The following is a 20935-nucleotide window of genomic DNA, read 5'->3' on the forward strand; positions in this document are numbered from 1 at the left end:
AGACAACTTAGATTGATTTAATACATCTGCCTGTTCTAGAACATACACTAATAAAATTATACTACGTGACAATAAGGAAATGTACAAAAGCAGTCAGCGTGAACATGAAATCACAACACCTAGCCCACAACAAAAAATTAACAGATGTAAAGGACAAAGAAAAATGTAATTTAAAAAGAAAAAAAAAATGTAATTTAAAAGGAAAAAGAAACACACATAGCCCAAATGATACATTTAGTAAAAGAAATTCAAAATAGCTATTGTAGATATATTTAAAGATTTAAAAGAAAACATGGACATAATCAATACACAGAGAGGGAATTTCAGCCAAGAACTAAAAACTAAGGAAGAAAAAAGCTTTAATAAAAAATCCTGATACAAAAACTTTAAGATATGTAATCAGATGCTCATTGGATAAGTTTAATGTCAGAGTAGAGACTACAAAATAATTAATAAACTTGTAAGTTGTGGATTATCAAGCCTGCTAACAGATTCCATTAAGCTTTAAAAGGAAATGTAGAGAGTTGTACATGCAAAATTCAAAAGAAATAATTGTTTAAAGTTTTCAAATTATACTCAGAATATCCAAGAATCATATCAAACTTCAAGCAGCATAATCACAAAGAAAATTATATCTAGGAGCATCCTTAACTTATTGCACTCTACAGTCCAGTGATGGTGAATCTTCCAGAAACAAGTGCCAAAACTGCAACCCAAAACCCACTTACTAAAAAAAAAAAAAACAAAAAACCTAAAAACCCACTTACTTATCATATAGTGCCAACACTGTAATAATTAAACCTGAATACTGATGTTTTAGTTTAGAAAAACAACCCATACATTTATATCTTTTGTCTTTAAAATAACAACATGTGTGCCACAGGTTCACCACCAGTGGAGTAGTATATTGCAAACCACATCCTGAAAACAGCAGAAAAAAGGAGCTCTCTGCGTATAGGGGAACAAAACAGAACTAGTAGCCAATATTTCATCAAGAATATTAAAGATCAGGGAAGAAAAGAGAATTATTTATATCTTTAAAGTGGTAAAAGAAAATCTGAGCTTGTTATAAAATTTTATGTCCAGTAAGATTGTCTTTCAAAAGTGAAAATGAAATAAAGACATTTTTAGATAAACAAAAGCAAAGTTGTTGCTACCAAATCTATGTGGGGAAAAAAAAATTGCTTAAGAGGTTCTTTAGGACAAGGGAGATGGCTCAGCAGTCTAAGTACCTGCCTGGCAAACACAAGGACCCATATTTTATCCCCAGTACCACATGCTGCGTTGGCCACTGAAGCCAGGCACAACGGTGCATGTCTATAATCCCAGCACTGGGGCAGCTGAAACAGGAGGATCACTATGAGTCTGAGCTGCATAGAGAGACCCTGTACCAAACACATAAAAAAGAGGGTCTTCAGGTCAAAGAGAGATAATCACAAAGGGAAAATCAAATCTCTTAAGAAATAGAGAAATGCCAGAAATGGCAAGCAAGATGTGAATACATACCCTCTTTTCTTTTTATATTAAGTTCATTAAAAGACAGTTGTTTAAAGTAAAAACAAAACAAAAATATTGGCTGATTTTAGTTCTGCTTATAACAAACAGAATAAAAATATGTGGATAATATGGCAAAAGATGGTGGGCATTGATAGGTTGTAACGGTCTAAATTAACTCCAGGGAGATAGCTCAGTAGAATAAGCACTTGCCTGGCAAGCACAAGGTCCTGAGTTCAATCCCCAATATCTAAATAAATAATAAATAAATAAATAAATAATAAATTAACTCCAGTTATACTCTATAATTATGCTTATTTACAGAAATCCCTAAAAGCAACAATTTAAAAAATCATGGGGTACATCAAAAGTCAATAAACAACTTGAATGAAATAGTGAAACATATTCAATTATCTCTACAGAAAACAGGAAAGAAAAGAAAAAAAACAGAGAAAGCAAATAAAACAAATACAACATCAAATACAGTATTACATAAAGTATAAAAAACTAGAGTAACTGAAAGACAGAGGTTGTCAAAATTCAAGACCCAACTATATGCTGTCAGAGGTGGTATGCAAATACAAGGGCACAGACAGGTTAAAGAAACAATAATAGATAAACTTCATACGGAGCTAAAGTGCTATAAAAGCAAGAATCCTAAAAGTAATCAGATCGACCGAGAAGACAAAACAATCCTAAGTGACTCCTCCATAAGTCCCTCCCCTCCCAGATTAGGTGAGCTCTCCTTGCCCTGAACCACGAAGATGCTCCGTACTTCTCTTTCACATCACTTATCATGATTGAAATTTAAAAATTACTCATGATGCCACATCTGGAACATCTGTCTCCTTAGAAGGTTAAGTTCCATGAAAACAAAGTCAGTGATGGCCCGTCAATCTCATGACCGACCAAATTCACAGCATACTTACTGCTTTGTAGGTTAAGATGATCACCTGTGAGCCGAATAGGATCTTAAGTATCCGCCCAACACTGCAAGGTGTCACTTTACAGAAGAGCGGAGAAGCCCCAGTAACGCATCCTCAAGCACCCAAGTGGAACCGTTGAGGCGGGAAATGTTGGAACAGAAATGAGCAGGGCTCCTAAACAAAGCACTCTGCTGGGTCAAGCTGAGTCCCCACACACTGCGCCTTCCTCCACGCTCCCATGAGCAGCAGTCAGGGTCAGGAACATCACATATGAATACTTATCTTGATTTTTTTTTTTTTGACAGAACCAGGGATTGAACTCAGGGCCTTGCACTTGCCAGGCAAGTGCTTATTCTATTGAACCATCTCCCCTGCCCTATCACATATGAATACCAAACAACTCACTAATACAAAGCTTAAAATCATGACACTGGCTTTATTCCAACTTATAGCATTCAGTCAAATGAACAAACCAGTACCACAGGGGGAGGGGAAATGACGGAGAAATTACTGATTTCAAAAAGGTTCACACTTACAAGATTCCTCAGAAATTATTTACACATCAGATTTAGAATTTAATGACACAGGGCAAGTCCTAACTAAGAAACACCTAATTTCAGATCTTAAAATGCTGAATGCTGACAACAACCCCCTGCCAAGCTGTTGAAAAGAAGAGAGAGAGAAAAAAAAATAGGCATCCTCTTGTCAGATTCAAAAAAGACAGAATTTAATTCAGAGTGTGAAATTCCTTTCTCTTTTCTCCCAAGGGGCCTGAGCTCCTTCTTTCCTGTTTACTGAACAAAAGCCACTGATCTATCTCTGTGAAAACCACCATTTCTGTTCAGGAACCTGGGTCCTCACGAAGTTCTCAACTTCACAGCAAGGAACCTAACACCTTGCTCAAAGAAGAGAGGAATGCATTAGGGTTTGGAATACAGGAATACAGGAACACAGGAAAGGGCCACCAGGAGGACAGTCACGCCCTCCATTCTGGAAGGACACCTATCGACGCTTTCCTTTGCTCTAGTCCATCAGGTACAATTTTCTCCAGGGCCAAAACCTCCATTTGCAGTGGGGATGCTTCTGTGGTCATCACAAGGGTCAGGTTCAGAGATGGCTTTGCTCCGCCGTTTCCTGTTCCCTTGTCCTTTCTAATCCTTTTCGTCCAATACTTCCTCTCTCCGGCTCCCATTTTCCAGATTCCCATGCATGGGCTCTCCGTCCCCTCCGCTCCTGGCTCCTCACCCCACTTTACATGGAGCCACTGTGTTTGGAGCACAGATGGCTGCGTGGTTGCTGAGGACCAGAAGTGGACTTCAGGAAACTATACTGAGCTCCCCTAGCCCAGGACCTCGTCACTGTCACACTTGAATGTTGCCAGGCTTTTTTTCCTGTTACTTACAAAACAACAAAGAAAAATTATGATTGAAAAGAAGTGATGGAACAGGCTTGTGCAGGAGACACAACCCCAGACCACATCTTTCCCTGTGTGAGCCAGCTCTGTGCAATTGGCACTTGAGACAGCTTTCAAAGAAAATATGTTTGCAGTTCAAAGATAAGTAGGTTTTTAGTAAACTGTCAGAGAACTTTTTTCTTCTCCTTTGCTGCCAATAGAAAAACCCAAAGAGAAAGAGAAGGGGGAGAGGCATCCTTTCTGCATTTACTAGATATGTTGATCTAGTTTTCTAGGAATTTACCAATAAGGAAGGCATTTGAGACTAGGGCTCATCACTCTGCCTCTTCTGAGTTGGGTTTGTACCAAAATAATGAGGGTAAAACACCAAAGTAATCATATCTGATAATTAACAAAACTGTTTTTTAAAAACTATTTTCATCATAATTACCAATCTTTTTTAGAATGGCTATATTAATTCACAGTATGAAGAACTTTCAGAAGAGAGATGTCATTTTAACAAAGCCTAATTATGTATCAATTGATATATATAATTGTACATCAATTGGTACTGAAAACTGCCCTAACGGAGATACCAGGCCAATCCAAAGAAAGTAAATCTGGAGCCGGGGAGATGGCTCAGTAGGATAAGCGCTTGACTGGCAAATGCAAGGATCAGAGTTCAATCCCCAGTTCCACCAAAAAAAAAAAAAAAAAAGTAAATCTAGAACCCTCAGGCCACCTGAAATGAGGACGAGGCAAGGAGCTGTCCTGGAACCATGTCCACAGGAAGTTAAGCAGTCGCAGGAGACCAGGCAGGCAGGTTCGATTTCTTTTCTTTTCATGGTACCAGGAATCAAACTCAGGGCCTTGTGCTTGCCAGGCAGAAGGCTTGATTTCTTTTCTTTTCTTTTTTTTTTTTTTTTCTTTTTGTATTTTAGGTAAGGGTTTACAGGGTGTTCAGGGTCTCACTACTAAATCAGACTCCTAGTGATCCACCTGTTTATCGTCTCCCAAGAGCTGGGATTACAGGCGCGCACCACCACGCCCAGTCTCAACTGCTGTCTCGGCATGTCCCAGGGGTGGGTCAGCACAGCAGGACTGTGGATCAAATCCCCGGCCCCTGCGCCTGCTTGCAGGTGCCTTAATCCACTGAGCTATTTGGCCAGCCCTGGAGGAGGCTTGATTTCTAAACACTCGGTGTTGTTTTGTTCATATGCACTCTACCCAGCAGAGGCTGCATTTTTGCCTCTTGCTCCAATACAGGTTTTATGAAGGACTAACATCTAAAGCCATCTGGAAGGGCCTCAGAGCCAGAGGAAGGCATAACTTATTTTTGGTAACTTGGTGATTCTACCAATGAAAAACCAATTCTCCACTTCCAAGCACACATACGTTTCAGTGATGCAAAGATGGATCTGAAGTGATGGGGGGACAGATGCACCCTAATATCTTCTGCTTGGGGAACAAGGAAGACAAAACCTGCGAATGTGAAGCTACACACTTTAGGAAATTTCACAAAAACACTTTTGTTTTTTCCCTACCAAATGGTCTTTCATATATATCCCCCCCTTTTTTGTTTTGTTTTGTCAGAGATCAGTGTCCCATTGCTGTTAGAGAAGCTGTATTTGGAGAAGTCCTTAAAGGACCTTTTCATACTTGATGCCAGTTCAAATATTGTAGGTACTTGACTTCAGCAAAATAACCAACATAGTCCAATAGTCCATAATATAGTGGGTTATCAGCCGAACTGGTAATTGTCCGAAGTTGTTGACTTGATTATTTTACAACTCAGCATATATATTAGTATATACAAAATAGTTAGGATAGATATACAGCTACTTTCTCTTATTTCAATAAGAAAGATTTGTAGTAATATTATTTAGACAAGATATCGTGTCTGCATCTGTTATAGTTTGCGTCTGCGTGTCCCCCTCAAAGCCTCATGCAGTCTCGGGCGGTTTCCCGGAGTTTGTGATTGATTACAGTGGGTGTGGATGCTGCATCTGCCCGGGGGCAGGTAATTTGCATTACAATGTAAGGTGGGAAGAGAAGCCAGCTGCTTGAGCTGCTGCTACCCCTCCCTTGTGCTCTTGCTCTTTGCTGCTGCCCTGAAAGGTAGCTTTCCGCTATGTGCTGCTCTGCTTTAGACCTACCTGAATATGGACTGGAACCTTCGGGAACTGTGAGCTAATAAACTTTTCCTTCCTTCATTTTGGGTGTTGGGCATTTGTCCCAGCAACAAGACTAGAGTAACTAAGACAGGATCTTGCGCTCTGAAAAACTACTACAAAGACAACAGTATGCAATGTATTAATTATTGTAACTATCCCACTAACCTGCTTTGAAATTGTTTCATTGCTATTTCTTTCTCATTAAAATAAAAAATGAATAAATAAATAAGCCAAAAAAAAAAAAAGGCACTTTTGTTTTCCCTTCTAAGAAGAGACTCCAGCCCCTCTGCTCTTCCTGAGCTACCAGTGTAGGGTCCTCCTCAACAGTATTTCATGGGAGCAGATGGTAGCCTGAATTTTTTTTTTTTTTTTTGATAGAAACGATCCTCTGTCAGGGGTTGCTCTGAGGTCAGAAGCACCCAGATTAACAATTGATCAGCTCTAATGGACCATCAGAGCAATAAACTCAGAGCCTGGCACAGGCCAGCTACCTCAGTAATAGCAGCTCACACCCGAGCTGTTAACCGACTTGCACTTAATAGCTTCAAAGCTTCAGTGACTTCGAAACCTTTCTCTAAGCAGGGACAAGATCTTCCACGCACATCCATTTCTGAAAGGCCTGCCTTTCACAGGCTTCCACAGAAGTACACAGGAAGCCTGCTGACCCAGGGGCTGCACCGAGCTCCGTGGTCCAGAATGTAGATGACACTTGGGGACACTGACAGGCTGCTTGCACAGCACGTCCTGTGTTCGGATCACAATCACACCCTCTGATGGTTTTCTGTTCGTGCTTAGAAGGGGCGAATGAGAAGGCTGTACTAGACACACCTTTCTTGTTCCCCAGGGAACAAAAACTAGTGACTTGTTTTCTGGATGTCTAGTTTTCCTTCAAGAGACCCCAGTATTTCATTTGTGTCCACAGAAACACACTGACAAGGGGAATCAATTGTGTGACACCAGAATTTTATTGTAAAGCATCAATAATAGAGAGCTAGAACACTCTCAGAGGATAACAACAGCTTCAGATGAGCAAAGAGAAAAAGTATATCTGTACTTTAGCTGAACATTTCCCTCTGCTGCCGGATAATCAGCTAAAGCCAATTACACTATTTCTTGCCATGTCCCAGCTCACCTATGCTTAGAAAACTGATCTGTAGTCATAAATATAAGATTTTCAGTTGGGCATGGTGGTACATGCCTGCCATATCAGTGTTCGGGAGGCTGAGGCAGGAGGATCTCTGTGAGTTCAAGACCAGCAGGAGCTACATAGTGAGTTCAAGGCCAACCTAAATTACAGAGTGAGACCATATCTCAAATACATGCATAGCTAATACATACATATGAGATTTCCCCAAGCAGTCCCTGTTTCTAATAGTATTTCTCACTCCTGTAAATTTACTCCTTCCCTGGCCAATGAATCCAAATGCTTTGTCCAGAAAAAGATAATAAGGCTATTCTCTAACATACTCACAGAATAGGGACCAAAACCAGGCAACACGACATTGATTACAACATGATTATTTAATGGACTGTCTACATGTAAATTTTTCTTTTTGGTTCACGATCACACTGCATGTAGTTGTGCAGCGTCCTTAATCCTTTTAAATTTATTTTTTTTTTAATTTTATTTATTTATTTGTGTGTGTATGTGTGTGTGTGTGTGTGGCCAGCTCAGCCCACCAGGGGGCGGGGCTGGCTGGCATGTGGTGCTGGGGATTGAACCGCGGTCCCTGTGCTTTGCTAAGCTTGTTCTAAGTAGGTGCTTTAGACCACTGAGCCATCTCACCAGCCTCCTTTTAAATTTAGAACAAGGCCTCAACGTTCCTTTGTCCTTGACATTTTAAAAGAAAAGTATAGCCAGCTACTTTGCAGAATATTCTTCAGTTTAGAGCTGTTTTTATCATGGTGAGATCCAGGGTACATATTTTAAGCAGGATTTCTACGGAAGGGACACTGTATCCTTCCAAATCATTGCCACTGTAGCTGCTCTGTGGTCACTTTGTCTCATCATGGGTGACACTGATTACCTTTGTGAGGTGATGTCTGCCAGGTTTCTACACCATAATGATGCTGTTTTTTCTTGTGCAATTAAATAATTTGTGGGCAGATACTTGGAAACTCTCAATGAATTTTTCATCAAATGTTTAACCCCCACCTTCAGCACAAGTAAAGATCATTGCCTGAAGTAATTATTATCATGATTTTTTTAAAAATACTTATGTATTTACGTATTTATTTCTTTGGTACAGTGTCTCACTACTCAGCTTGGGCTCATACTGATCCTCAGCCTCGCCAGTGCAGGGACTGCAGGATTGTGCCACCATGCCTGGTTTCAGGGGCCAGCCCAGCATGGGGCCAACACAGCATCTGATACCGGGGATTGAACCTGGGTCCTTGCGCTTGCCAGGCAGGTGCTTAGACTGCTGAGCTACCTCCCCAGCCCTTACCATGATTTTTGAGCTCTATCATTTCTTTCATATATATTAGTTGTCTTTTTACTGTGAGTACTTCCTATCCTCATCTGTTAATGTATTTATCTTTTCCTATTACCAGAGTAGACATGTGGATTATTTTATTCACTGTCATACTGTGGTTTAGGTTGAGTTCCCGTCATTTACAACCAGCACACTAGGAAACAGTGCCAGGAGACCCCAGGAACATGGCAGTCTGCGGTAGTGCACGCAAGGGACCCAAATCAGGTGCACATTTGCAAGGGGGCTTCCCGTTGCTCCCACAGAATCCCTCCAGCCCACTCCAGGTCCATACTCCCTGAAGCTGAGACTCACTAAGGACAGGCATGGCCAGGAAACGGCCCTTGTGGAGCTGCCTTTTGAGTACCAACTAGCGAAAGAGGGTGTTATGGTTTGTGTCTAGGTGTTTCCCCAAAGCCTCATGCAGTCTTGGGGGGCTTCTGGAGTTTGTGGTTGATTATTGTAGGTATAGACGCTGTACCTGCCCTGGCAGGTAATTTGCATTACAATGTAAGGTGGGAAGAGAAGCTAGCTGCTTGAGCTGCTGCTACCCCTCCCTTGTGCTTTTGCTCTTTGCCGCCACCATGAAAGGTTGCTTTCTGCTATGTGCCGCTCTGCCTTGGACCCAGCTGAGTATGGACTGAAACCTCCAGTAACTGTGAGCTAAATAAACCTTTCCTTCCTTCATTTTGGATGTCGGGTATTTGTCCCAGCAACGAGAGAAGAGTAACTGAGACAGAAGGCAAATAGCTACTTGGTATTTTCAAAGTGCTGCTTCAACCCTCTGTCCTTCGTCTTACAGCACTGCTCAGACATCTGGCCCAGCTTCCCATTCCTCCCCCAATGGTACCTACAATCCCTGGCACTTGGCTACCTCCCTCTGCAAGCCCCAGTCCTTATTTATATTTCTGGCTCTGTGTGTTTCCTACATTGAGTGTTATCCCTGAAAATGACCCTTCAATTGTTAGACCAGCTGTTTTTCAATCCCCCAACCCACTCTTCAGCTTCTCCACCCAGCTCACTGACTCAGAAAACTGGACGGTATGGAGAAACACTTGGATTCTATAATGGTGGGGAAGAGATAAGCAAGCAGGAGAGGGTTCCGAGCTGCCTCCCCCCACCCCATTCCTGTCTTACATGCTTACCACGGATGACTCCTCTTCTCCATCAGGTGCCTTTTCCGGGTGGTCATTCTCTCTCCCGGAAGCTACTTTCTTGTGCCAGAAGCGTGTCTAGCCCCAGGGCACACCACCACCACTTGTCCATTCCACATGAGACTATCGTGCGTCGCATTTTCTTAACCCTGACCACACGTATTTGCAAATATTCCCCACATTAAAGTTTCCTGAACCGCCCCTCTTGAGTGTGTATTCTTCTATCCACGGGGACAAAAATGCGATGGAAAATGATGAGAAGAGGTGCATCTGTGTGACAGAGACACAGCCAAAGCCCACCTTTGGTTTTTCTATCACATTTTGGCCTTGAAGACTTACAACTGCCTTCAAGTTTTCCATACAAATGAAAACACAGCAAAATATATGAGGTGTCCTAATTATGACTATGTGCCGCCCAAAGGGATTTGTTCTAGTGAAGTTCAGACTTAAAAATTTAGTCCTTCTGTTTTTGCAGTAGTGAAAAGCCCCACAATTGAAAACGACAGCTTAGATAAAAATTCCTTCAGCAAGCATCCCCCCAAAACTTGAAGTATTATTCCACTGACTTGCTACCTTTACTGTTTCCTGTACATCAGCATCTAAATCGTGTCAACCAAGCATGATCAGCACAAGATCTACCACAAGAAATTTATGAAATAGGCTCTCAAAGCCTGGATACACAAATGAATTAAACTTGACACATAATATTGTTAATTTTTAACAACCAACTGGAGATTAGATCTATTACAACATTGCTCACAGTCATTTGTCTTTCAAAATGCAGCCAGGGAAGAAGGTTTGGGTATGTTCTGCTGTTCTGTCGATTCACCATTATAGTCAGCTGAGTGCTCTAACCTCAACCCTGACACTGGGGAAAAAGTTCCTTGACATCTGGGTCCACGCATGTGAGTGTGTGGTGTCACCCATGACAGCAGCCCTTGGGGGAAAGGTTGAGGGCAGCCATCCTGCCCAGCTGAGGAGGCATGTTTATTCCAACTCGGGACTCTTCCCTCGGAAGGCTTTCTCTCCCAATCAGTGAAATATGCAAAACAGCTTAATCCAAATTATAGTCAGTTACCTGTAAGTCGGCGTCAAATTCATGTTTCAAGTGTGCTTCCTCCGCAGCTTCCACGAGACGCTGAAAAGAGAGAAAGCAGCAGGATTAGAATTGTGTGCCAGCCGTGGAAAAACTTTGAAAGACTAAGTCCCAAATTGCAATGCGAAATCCACTCAGGTATCTCAAATTGCCAACATTGCGGTTCAACTTGATTAATAAAGTTCTTAGTTTAGGAAAAAAAAAAAAAAAAAACCTCACACATTAACATCTTTTGTCTTTACAGAAAAACATAGTAACAGAACTTTCAATGATACAATGAACCCCCTGTGGCCCAGGTGCCTAACGGTCAACAACACTGGCCCAGACCCTGATGACATGGAAAGATGGAGGTTGCTCCATTGTCTAAAAAGGACAGATTATTTCATGGTATATGCTGTGATATCTGGTGAATTTGCTCTATGAATCTTTTTTTTTTTTTTTTAATGTATTTGGTACAGGGCTCACTACGCAGCTTGGACTCATAGTGGTCCTCCTGTATTTAGCCTCTCCAGCACTGGGATTACAGGTGCGCACCACCACGCCTGGTTTTGGTGGCCTGCTCAGTGCACCTAGGGGTGGGGCAGGGAGGACATATGGTGCCAGGGATCAAACCCCGGTCCCTGCACATACCTAAGCAGGTTCTTATTCCACTGAGCTATCTCACTGGCCCTTGCTCAATGAATCTTAACAAAATTCCATCAGTGACAGAATTTATTTTCTGTCTCCATCATTCAGTGACAACTCCTCCAATAAGCAGTTATGGGCACTCACATTTATGAATGTTCACATGTTCTGCATCATTTTCATAACAGTGCCAAGAAACTGGCCCTGTAGGCCCAATGCATCCCAAAACACACCTAGTACTCTACATCCCTTAGGTGCAGAAGACCCTTAGTCAAGATTTATTGAGTTGAAGTGAATCCAAATGTACGTGGGTTACCATTCTTCCCCACTGGTTTGGAAAAAGAGCACTTACTTTATTGCCACAGTCTCTCAAGGTCAGTTCTTTCTGGCACCCAATCCTAATCTATAACCATCAATAGTTATCTTTATTGTATGATACAATCTGCATCCCAACAAAATACTCATCTGAAATTAAACCCATGTTGGTGACTTATAAGAAGACAACTCTTATTGTCCTTTTTAGTCGACTAAATTCAACAAATTTAGATTCTTGTGAAAACAATTTCCTGCCATGCCCTTATTTAAAGAAAATTATAGTCAACTGCCAAAATCATTTTTACTTTAATTTAAATTTGTCAACAAGCAGCCACTTCTCATCATGAAAATGTAGGCTAGAAAATATTGCAGAAAATGCATTTGGTCACAATATTTTCCTGAAACTTCATGAAACTAAAAGAAAAACTTCAGATATATACGAAAATCCAGCTGCTGAGTGTGGAGGCACATGCCTGTAATCCCAGCACTCAGGATGCTGAGGCAGGAGGATTTCTGTGAGTTCAAGGCCAGCCTTGACTACACAGTGAGACCCTGCCTCAAAAGAATAAAATAAAATAAGGCTAGGTAGATAGATGTCAGTCATTTCTGTTTTCTCTATAGTTATTCTTATTGCCTCTGTTGTCTTTGAAGCACTTTTTCTTGTCATATCACAGGCCTTGGTTTCATAGACCATGAGTGAGAACTGATGACATTGGTATGAACTCTATATGGTCACACATCAACAGACAGATGTCCCATATGGTTGTCAAGGTATGGTCCCCTACTGGCAGCACTGGTTTTACCTGGGTAATGGCTGGAAATGCAAATTCTCAGGCACTGTCTTAAGCCTACCAAATCAGAAGCTTGGGGGGAGGGGCTACAAGCTAGTTTAAAAATCCTCCATGTGCTTCTACAGCTGATAAAGCAGGAGAACCATGGGCCAAAAGCGACACTCATAACATTCCCTACTGCAGTCCATGCCTGGATTAAGGAGCTCACCAGCACCTTCTTTATCATTTTAAAATCTGGCTGTGTACATATTTTCACTTAAGGACATCCAATTATTACAGAAAAAATGAAAATAGCGTTGAGAAGCAGGGGGAAAAAAGGAAAATAGCAGACAATATCTACAGAGACTGGGTATGGTGGGGCCACGCTGCACGGGGCCCCGGGCTCCCGAGAAACGCTGTGATCGATGAAGCTCGAGAGCCTTCTGTGCTCACGCGGCACGATCTGCAAGTGCTCCGAAGTGGCTCCTGACAGATGAGTGACCGGCGGTGACAGGATAAATCCTTATTTCTGAGAGCTTATTCTCTTAATCTCTGTAATACATTCAGAATTTCTATGCTTGTACCAGAAAATCAGCACTGTCCATACTGAGCACCGCCCAGTGTGTATAAACGTTACGCCTGTCCAGACACTTCTATTATCACAAGTCGTGCATTTGAGCAGCTATTTGCTTAAACAACTTAAAAAGTTCTTTAAGAGCATTGAAACAGTCTCTGAATCCAGAGAAAGAAACACAGGAGTACTGTCCAAGATAGAACTTTACAGATACCGAGACAGACAATATTGAAAAAGTATTAACACTGGGAAGGAAAAAAAATTGCTTCTTACTAAGACAAGAAGATGGAAATAAGTTAAATTTACTATGCAAGCTAAATTATCATGAAAGGGTAAAACAGAAATGTTTTCCATATATAACATTTCATTTAAATGTGTACATATATGTAAATACATATACATCATACAGTCACACATACTACACAACATGTACCTACATAATGCAGCATGCAATGAATTCCATGTATAAATCTTTTATTTACATATGCATATGTATGTATGTACGGTAAGACCTTATGTGTGGTGCTCTGTGTGCGTCACAGATACCTTGTAGCATGTCCCTATGCAATGTAACACGAAACATACTTCTATTACAAATCACACCACATACAGGTCAGGACACAGCAGGTAACAAGCTGGAAATAATTCATTGACACCGTCCGAACTGCTCAGATCAGCCAGGACACGGGCTTCTGTCCTGGGTGCAGCTTTTTCTGCCGCTGGCCAGGTTTTGGGGTCCTTTTCAAGATCAATTCCCTGTGTGTCTTTTTAAGCTTTCACTCATCTCACATATATCTGGTTGGCATGAGTATATTTTCTAAACATCCACACATCAAAACTTTAGGAAACAGAATCAAAAGAAGATCCTCAACCAGCAGCTACACCTAATAGTTGTCTCCCGCGGAACAAAGAGCAGGGCTTCTCTGAAATGCAGCACCTTCGTGCAGCCAGGCAGTGCGTTCTCCCAAAGGGCCTGCAGGGACTGAGCGGCAGATGGGACAGACCTAGTTCTCCAAGAGGACCTCAACCCAACCCCGCCTGCACCCCACCCACCTCGCCCCCAGGCTCCCAGCCCCCAAGCCACCCTGTCCCCAAGAGGCTTGACTGCTGCACACAAGGATCACAACAATCTGCATATCAACAGCTCTGTCTGTAGAGGACAGGATAAGTGGCCTTTGTTAAAAGAAGTGTTATCTAAGAGAGAAACCCTATGCTCTCAATTTACCTGAGGAAAGTTCTAAGGACAGAAGTTCCCATTGTTAGTAAAATAAAAATAAACAGATTCTCATCTAACAAAGTCAAGACCATTCAACTTCCGATGCTTTTATATTATATTATAAAAATATGATAGCCTATAGCATCTCTTTTGTGGGCAAATATCCTTATCACCTAAGTCAAATTAAATAGGTTTTAAAAATAAGTTTGATTATCACTTGCAGGCAAGAAAATCCATTAAATTTTGTAATATTTTAGTTATTATGTAAGGAACTACCACTGAGCCTGGGGAAAATGGTTTCTCTATTATATCTATTAGAAAGGCTGGGTACTTTTAATAATAATAAGTTAATTTTCTCTTATATGAATTCTCTTTTGGAATCTGCACATGGGATTATAGAACTGTGAATGTGGTTTTTAATTAAAATTGAACACTGGAAATATGAATGGCTTTGAAGACTTCAATCTTCAGAACCGAGCTTCAAGGTAAAGGAAAACAGCAGCCCATCCACATTTGTTTCTTTTTCTTTAGCGCTGAAGCATTTCTGTACTCAATAAAAATGATAAGAATATACACTCCAGCCTTCTAACAAAGCACCTGCTCATTAAAAGGCTGTAATTCATAAGTTGATGTACATTTCACTGATTTTTTATATTCCCATATAACTGTTAACTTTCAGCAAAATAAACACAAACAAGAGCTATGCTTATAAATAAGAAATGCTAGACCCGTGGACCACAGATAGCATTAATGGGCACGGTAAAGGCAAAGCTGCCGAGGAGAACTCTGGGATACTAAAGCAGTCCAGTGAAAATCACATCTTACTTCTTGCTATCAGGTCCCCACATATATCTACACAACATTACAGAACACACAATCTCCAGTCCCCCCAGCCAAACTCAAATCAAAAGTAGGGTTAAAAGGCATTTTAGAGGTCAAACTTTTTGTCATGGTCCAGACAGGGAAAATCGGACACCAATTCAAAATAAAAATTGGATCAGAAGAAGAAAATGATTGTTTGGTTCTACTTGTATTTATTTATTTATTTATTTGTTTGTTTGTTTTGGGCTTACCAAGAGGAGGGAAGAGAGAAAAAGAAATATGTAGTGAGAGGTGAAAAAGGTAATGGAAAATGTGACTACACACCCAAAGGAACTTACTACTGGACTCCTACTTATTCTGTTAGAATGAGCAAATTGGGTATAAATGAAAAAAAAAATAAAAAAAAAAATCCCTAAAATAGTAGGATGCACAATTACAGATGAAAGTCTTTAAAGCCAAATAGTAACATAAACGAACATATGGAGTAGCAAAGTAAAAGTTATTTTTCCTTCTCTTATTAATATTAAAAAGCTTTGGTTTATACAAGTTTTTATAAAGGGCTATGATTTAGATGCTTTTCTTTCATTAGTAGGACAAAATACCGGATGCCCAAATTAAAGGGGAACACGTTCACGGAGCTCACAGTCTGTGGAGGTTTCAGGCCATAATCAGCTGGCGCTAAGACAGGGCAGCATTGGCACAGGGAGCAGCTCAAGGCGGCAGAAGGCAGACACAGCAGGAAGAGCAAGAGGCGCAGGCTCCTTTCCTCCCTTGCACTCTACGCGGGCTAGGGACAGCCTTCACATCACCTCTGTGAGCTCCTCTTCCAGAGGCTCAGAATGTTTACAAAGTGAGGATCCTGGTCTCTTGCTGAGTCACTGAGTCCAATTTCTAAGCTTCTGAAATTGACATGATCAGCGACTCCTAGAGGGGCAAGGCTCTATCCTACTCCGTAGGATATGGGACTGCTGAGTTACTCAGCTAAACTTCTAAATTTCTTAAATTGCCACAGTATATCAACCATAACAGGACATTTGAATTTAACCAAGATTTCAAAAATACATAATACGTTTAGTAATTTCATTTACTATTTTGCAACAATATATCTAATACCAGGGGTTTAACTGCCATGCTTTTTTTTTTTTTTTTTTCTGGAATGAACCCACAACTCTTTGTCAAATAAGGTTCAAGTTCAATGAGGGGATAGTGGAACTGTATTATAGAGAGTCTATAATCATTAACATAGATTAACTTGGAGCTAGCTAATGAATTGACATTAATACCAGTGCTAGATATTACACAACCATTTCTTCCTAGCAACAAGAGCTAAATGTGGAGAACAACCAAACAAGGGGTACAGCGATTACTGTCACAACTGTATCCAGTGCAGCGATGTGTCCTCTTGTTCTTACCCTAGTTTTCTGCACTCTTGTTTTAAAGGTTAGCGTTTCATGGGAAAATAGTTACACCTCATATCTGGAAGTACTGCAATTCAGCAATGTGTCACATGTAAGGATTGGATGTGGCACAGTGACGGGCGACAGAAGCGAGGGCAGCGAGGACCTAGATCTTCTACTCAGTCATTGAATTTGGAAACTCAAAAAATCCCAGAAATAAAATGAGCTACCTTTACCCTCTTTATAAGCAGTTAACACACCAAAAGATTGAGGATCGACAAGAGCCCACACAAAATGACATTGATTTTTTTTTTCCCTAGGACTAATTTCAAACACTTCCATTTTGTGTCAAGAGGGAGAAATCATCCATTTAAGAATCATTATTCTAAAGAAATAAGAGGCTCAAATTGCATTTTCATTGCTGCTGGTCTTGAAATCCCTCCCCTTCTGTTCTTAGAATGTGCAGTTTTCATCACTCTGTAGAGGTGGAGATTAACCTTTGCTGCTTTTGGAAGAAGAGTAATAGGAGACAATTTCCCAAACCATGCAAGTGGTACCATCGACGATGGCTTGGGAAATATCACGAGGTGATTTAGGGAGAGTGAGGGAAACACACAAGGAGAATGACAATCTCCAAATGAAGGGATCAGCGACAGCCAACGCTGCAGAAGACTGAGGAAGAGTCCCAGAGGTGACATTTCAACTGAGGTTGGAAGGGAAAGCGGAAGCATGGAGGAGAAAGACCGGTACTAGAAGAAGGTGCCGGCTGGTGGGAAGATGGCACACCGGATCTGGAGGTAAGAAAATGTGCTGGCAACAGAAATTAAAAAAGGGCCCTGGACAGAGCCAGTCCTCAGAGATGCAAACAAAGGCTCTATCAGCAACCGGATGGCTATCAGTCCTTGAGGCAGAACACCAGGTAGAGCCCGGGAGAGTCAGACATAATGAAACAGGAAGCAAGCCAAGGTGCAGCTCCCTCCCCCACAGCCCCAGCCCGCAGCTGCAGTTAGAGTCATAGCCCAAGGCTTGACGATGTTCAGTAATCCTCATTGATACAAATGTTTTCACTTTTCAATTCCAACAGCAGTGGCACCTATAAATCACCAACTATCTAGATGATCGTTTCTTTAGAGAAAAACAGCTTTTAAAGAGCCTTCATTATTTCTTTGTTCATGGAGAAGAAATAAGCTTTGTTGCACATGATTGAACATTTTGTATAAAATGACCTTCTGCCTGAAAGCTACGAAGATTGCCTCTGCTTTAAAAACGGCAAACATTTCAAAGTGGATTATAAAAGCTAATCTGTAAAGCTTCCAGAGAAAGAAGGTAACGGAACAATGGAGCAAGCACAGCTCACGGGCGTACCTGGGGAGCTCGCTTCCTGTCCTTCTCTCCGCCCCTTTCCTGTCTCTTTCAGATTGGTGAAGGCTATCCCAGCCTTGTACAAGACAAAATAAGCCAGGAGTGGACATCAGGAGACCCGACCACAATCAATAACAAATGATCTTCACTTCCACAGGAGATTACCTGTTATCAATTTGAGACTGATTAAATTAATACCTGTTAGCAATGTGCAGGGCCTATTTGCAAACTAAAGCCATCTCCTGTATCCAAGTCAGCATTTGCCAAAGTACAGCATTTGCCAGGCTGCAAAGATGGAAACAGACAAATTTTGCTCATAGGGCCAACCAGGGACCAGGGCAGCTCACAGCAAGATAAGAAAAAAACAGAAAAAGAACAAAAAACAAACAAACAAACAAAAAAAAAAAACCAGCCTTCTATTTCAGCTCAGGCAATTTTTGCAAATGATCCAACAATTTGAAGAATGGCTCTCTGCTTATATAGGCCTCCTATGAATATTTTAGGGTTGATGATCACAATCAAGACTATTTAGTCACAAAACTGGGAAAGTCCCCTGAAGACCCTTCATTTTCAGGTAACTAAGCTATTTCCTTTGTGGACAATAGAACCTTTTTTTTTTTTTTTTTTTTTTGCAGGTGGGGGATTAACATCCCAAGGGGATGGTTCAGGATGAAGGAGGCTGGTGACATTACCGATTTGAAGGAAGAGCATTTGTCTTCCACAATGAGAGGAAATCACCTTCCCCTGAGGGTTCTGATAAAGGTGATTAACATTCTGTTCCAGCCCTTAATTGCAACCTTTCCTGAGCTTACTCACTGAGACGGTACAGTAGAGGGAGATCAGGATGGGGAAGCACTGAAGTTGGTGCCGAGGCCCAACTAACCAAGACTACAACTTCTGCCTCAAATAAGCCAAGTCACCAAGGTAACAAGGGGCTGGTGATAAATCTGTTCCACACAGCATTCATTTTCCGGGATGTAGCCTCCCTTTCTCATCAGTTCCATTCAGGTAGGTTTAACAAAAGTGTTTATTGAGAACCTACTAGGGAAAGAGACTCAACAAGAGCATGAACTGAGTTGGACCTCAAGAACGAGTGACTTCAGCGACTCAGACCTCAGGGGCCTCCGGTTCATTTTGTTAAGAGGCCTTCAATCCCAAAAGGCAAGGTTGGAGTCCAGGTCTTCCTACTCAGTAACTGCTTGGCACGGGGAAAAATCCTCGCTTCTCTAAATTCTGGCTTTCATCTCTGATGAGCTGAAATACTACCACTTTCAGTCTGTACCTCAGCATGAGAACGATGAGAATGCACACACAGAACATTTTCTAAGGGATTCCTCGCAGGCAGAAGATGCTATTAAGATCGGGCAGGGGAACAGACAAGATTTTCTAGCATAGAACAGCTTGACTGGAACAAAGAGCCTTCCCAGAGTCTGTGCCTCCCACGGCTGGCTCACACACAAGGGGAACTTGGAGCAACTCGCCAAGCTTGCAGTCACATGGAGGTTACGTGACAGGTAATTCTGCTGCCAGGGAAAGGACTCCAAACCTCGTGTTCAGCAACACAAGACTGCACCTGCTCCTTCAGGGCTGCTTCGTGGCATCCACCACTCTCTTTTCAGCTTCCCTGGTAAAATCTGTGCTCAGTGAGGCTGAAAATGAAATAAAGCGAAGGCCTTTATGGAGAGCTTTGACTGAGTTCCCCAGAATGGCACAAACACAGAAATCAAACTGTTTGCCAAAGCAAGCTCCTTTGACAGATGGCACCTGTGAGACATCGAATGGGCCAGTGGATGTGACAGGCGGCTCCTGGACCCCGGTCCCCAGCCCCGGCCAGGGAAGGCAAATCTCCTTGGTCCTTGACCAAAGAATAAGGCAGAACAATGCCCACAGCCATTCAGACTTTACCTTCACAAGACAAAGTTTTATACGAACTAGGAATAGGGAAAAATGTGTTCCAATTTCTTTCTTGTTCTTTCCTTCTTCTTGTCCATGCAAATCCAGGGCAACTTCAGTTTGGTCCACAGAGCAGCTCTGGGGTCAGAGCACCTGAATTTGAATCCTAGTCCCAGAAAGTTCCTATCAGTATCATCAGCCAAAATTCTCAGCACACAATAAATGCTCATTTATACCAGCTCTTATTATTCCTGCTGCTGAGGCCAACAAAGAAAATGATGATTGATGATGTGAGAAGAATGATTCTGAGGGCCTGAGGCTCTGAAGATGGTGGCCTGTGTTGGTAGAGGAAGCAAACAGACATCGTGGCGTGGGTTCTGAGTGATGTGGGGCCTGGGTCCACAGAGCTACACAGAATAATGGCACCACTTACCACTTCACATCGTTCCCTCTTCCATGCTCCTGTACTGACCAGCTTTCTTATTACTGGGACAACTATAGTGACCCAAGCAAATTGAAAGAGGAGGGGTTCTGCCTGGTTCATGGTTTCAGGATTTTTCAGTCTATGGTTGGCTGACTGTAAGGCAGAAAGTTCACAGCCTAAGGAAACACTGGAGCAAAGCAATTCATCTCATGGCATCTGGGTAGCAGAGCTCCGGGGAAGAGCACCCTCAAGCCATATGGCCTCCAAAGCACACCACACTGACTTCCCTCTAACTAGGCCCCTCCTCCAAGGCATGTCCAGCTATGAACAGCAGCAGACTAATCCACTGGTGAGTTTGACCCCTCCAGGATCCATTGACTCATTCAGGAGTCTTGTAACCCAGTGGAGCTGACAGTTAAGATTAACCAGCACTGTGCCAAACCATTCTAAGTTATTCAGTCAATAGGTCTAGGTGGCTCTCAGGACTCTGAAGGTGCAGAAAGCTACCCAACTTTACATAGAGGAAAATCCAAGGGCAGAAAGGTTAAATTAGTGTGAAGTCTCAAAGCAGGGAGCTGATGACTCTTTAGGGCCTGATAAACCAGTGTGATAATGTATCACCAATGATATGGAGCAGGCTGGAGCTACAGAATGAGTGGAGTCTTCCAAAGGCAAAAGAAGTGATGAGGGGCCGGGGAGATGGCTCAGCAGAATAAGCGCTTGCCTGGCAAGTGCAGGGCCTGAGTTCAATCCTTGGTTCTGAAAAAAAAAAAAAAATTTATCCCTATTTGGGTCTGGAGAGATGGCTCAGTGGAATAAGCGCTTCCCTG

General features: G+C 41.9%; 1 protein-coding gene across 2 annotated transcripts in view; it reads right to left on the bottom strand.

The window, feature by feature from the left end:
• The window catches only part of Cacna2d3 (calcium voltage-gated channel auxiliary subunit alpha2delta 3), a 954216-nt gene that overhangs the window by 666174 nt on the left and 267107 nt on the right, over nucleotides 1–20935 (bottom strand). For both annotated transcript variants that reach the window (XR_002821195.1, XM_023715780.1), the window contains exon 4: nucleotides 10691–10750. Coding sequence is in view for 1 of the 2 variants with exons in the window: in XM_023715780.1 (XP_023571548.1) it covers nucleotides 10691–10750 (60 nt within the window). In the remaining variant the exon portion in view is untranslated. The remainder of the gene's footprint in view (nucleotides 1–10690; nucleotides 10751–20935) is intronic.

The sequence above is a fragment of the Octodon degus genome, unplaced genomic scaffold (genome assembly GCF_000260255.1).
Source record: "Octodon degus isolate 3935 unplaced genomic scaffold, OctDeg1.0 scaffold00043, whole genome shotgun sequence".
NCBI classification, from domain to species: domain Eukaryota; kingdom Metazoa; phylum Chordata; class Mammalia; order Rodentia; family Octodontidae; genus Octodon; species Octodon degus.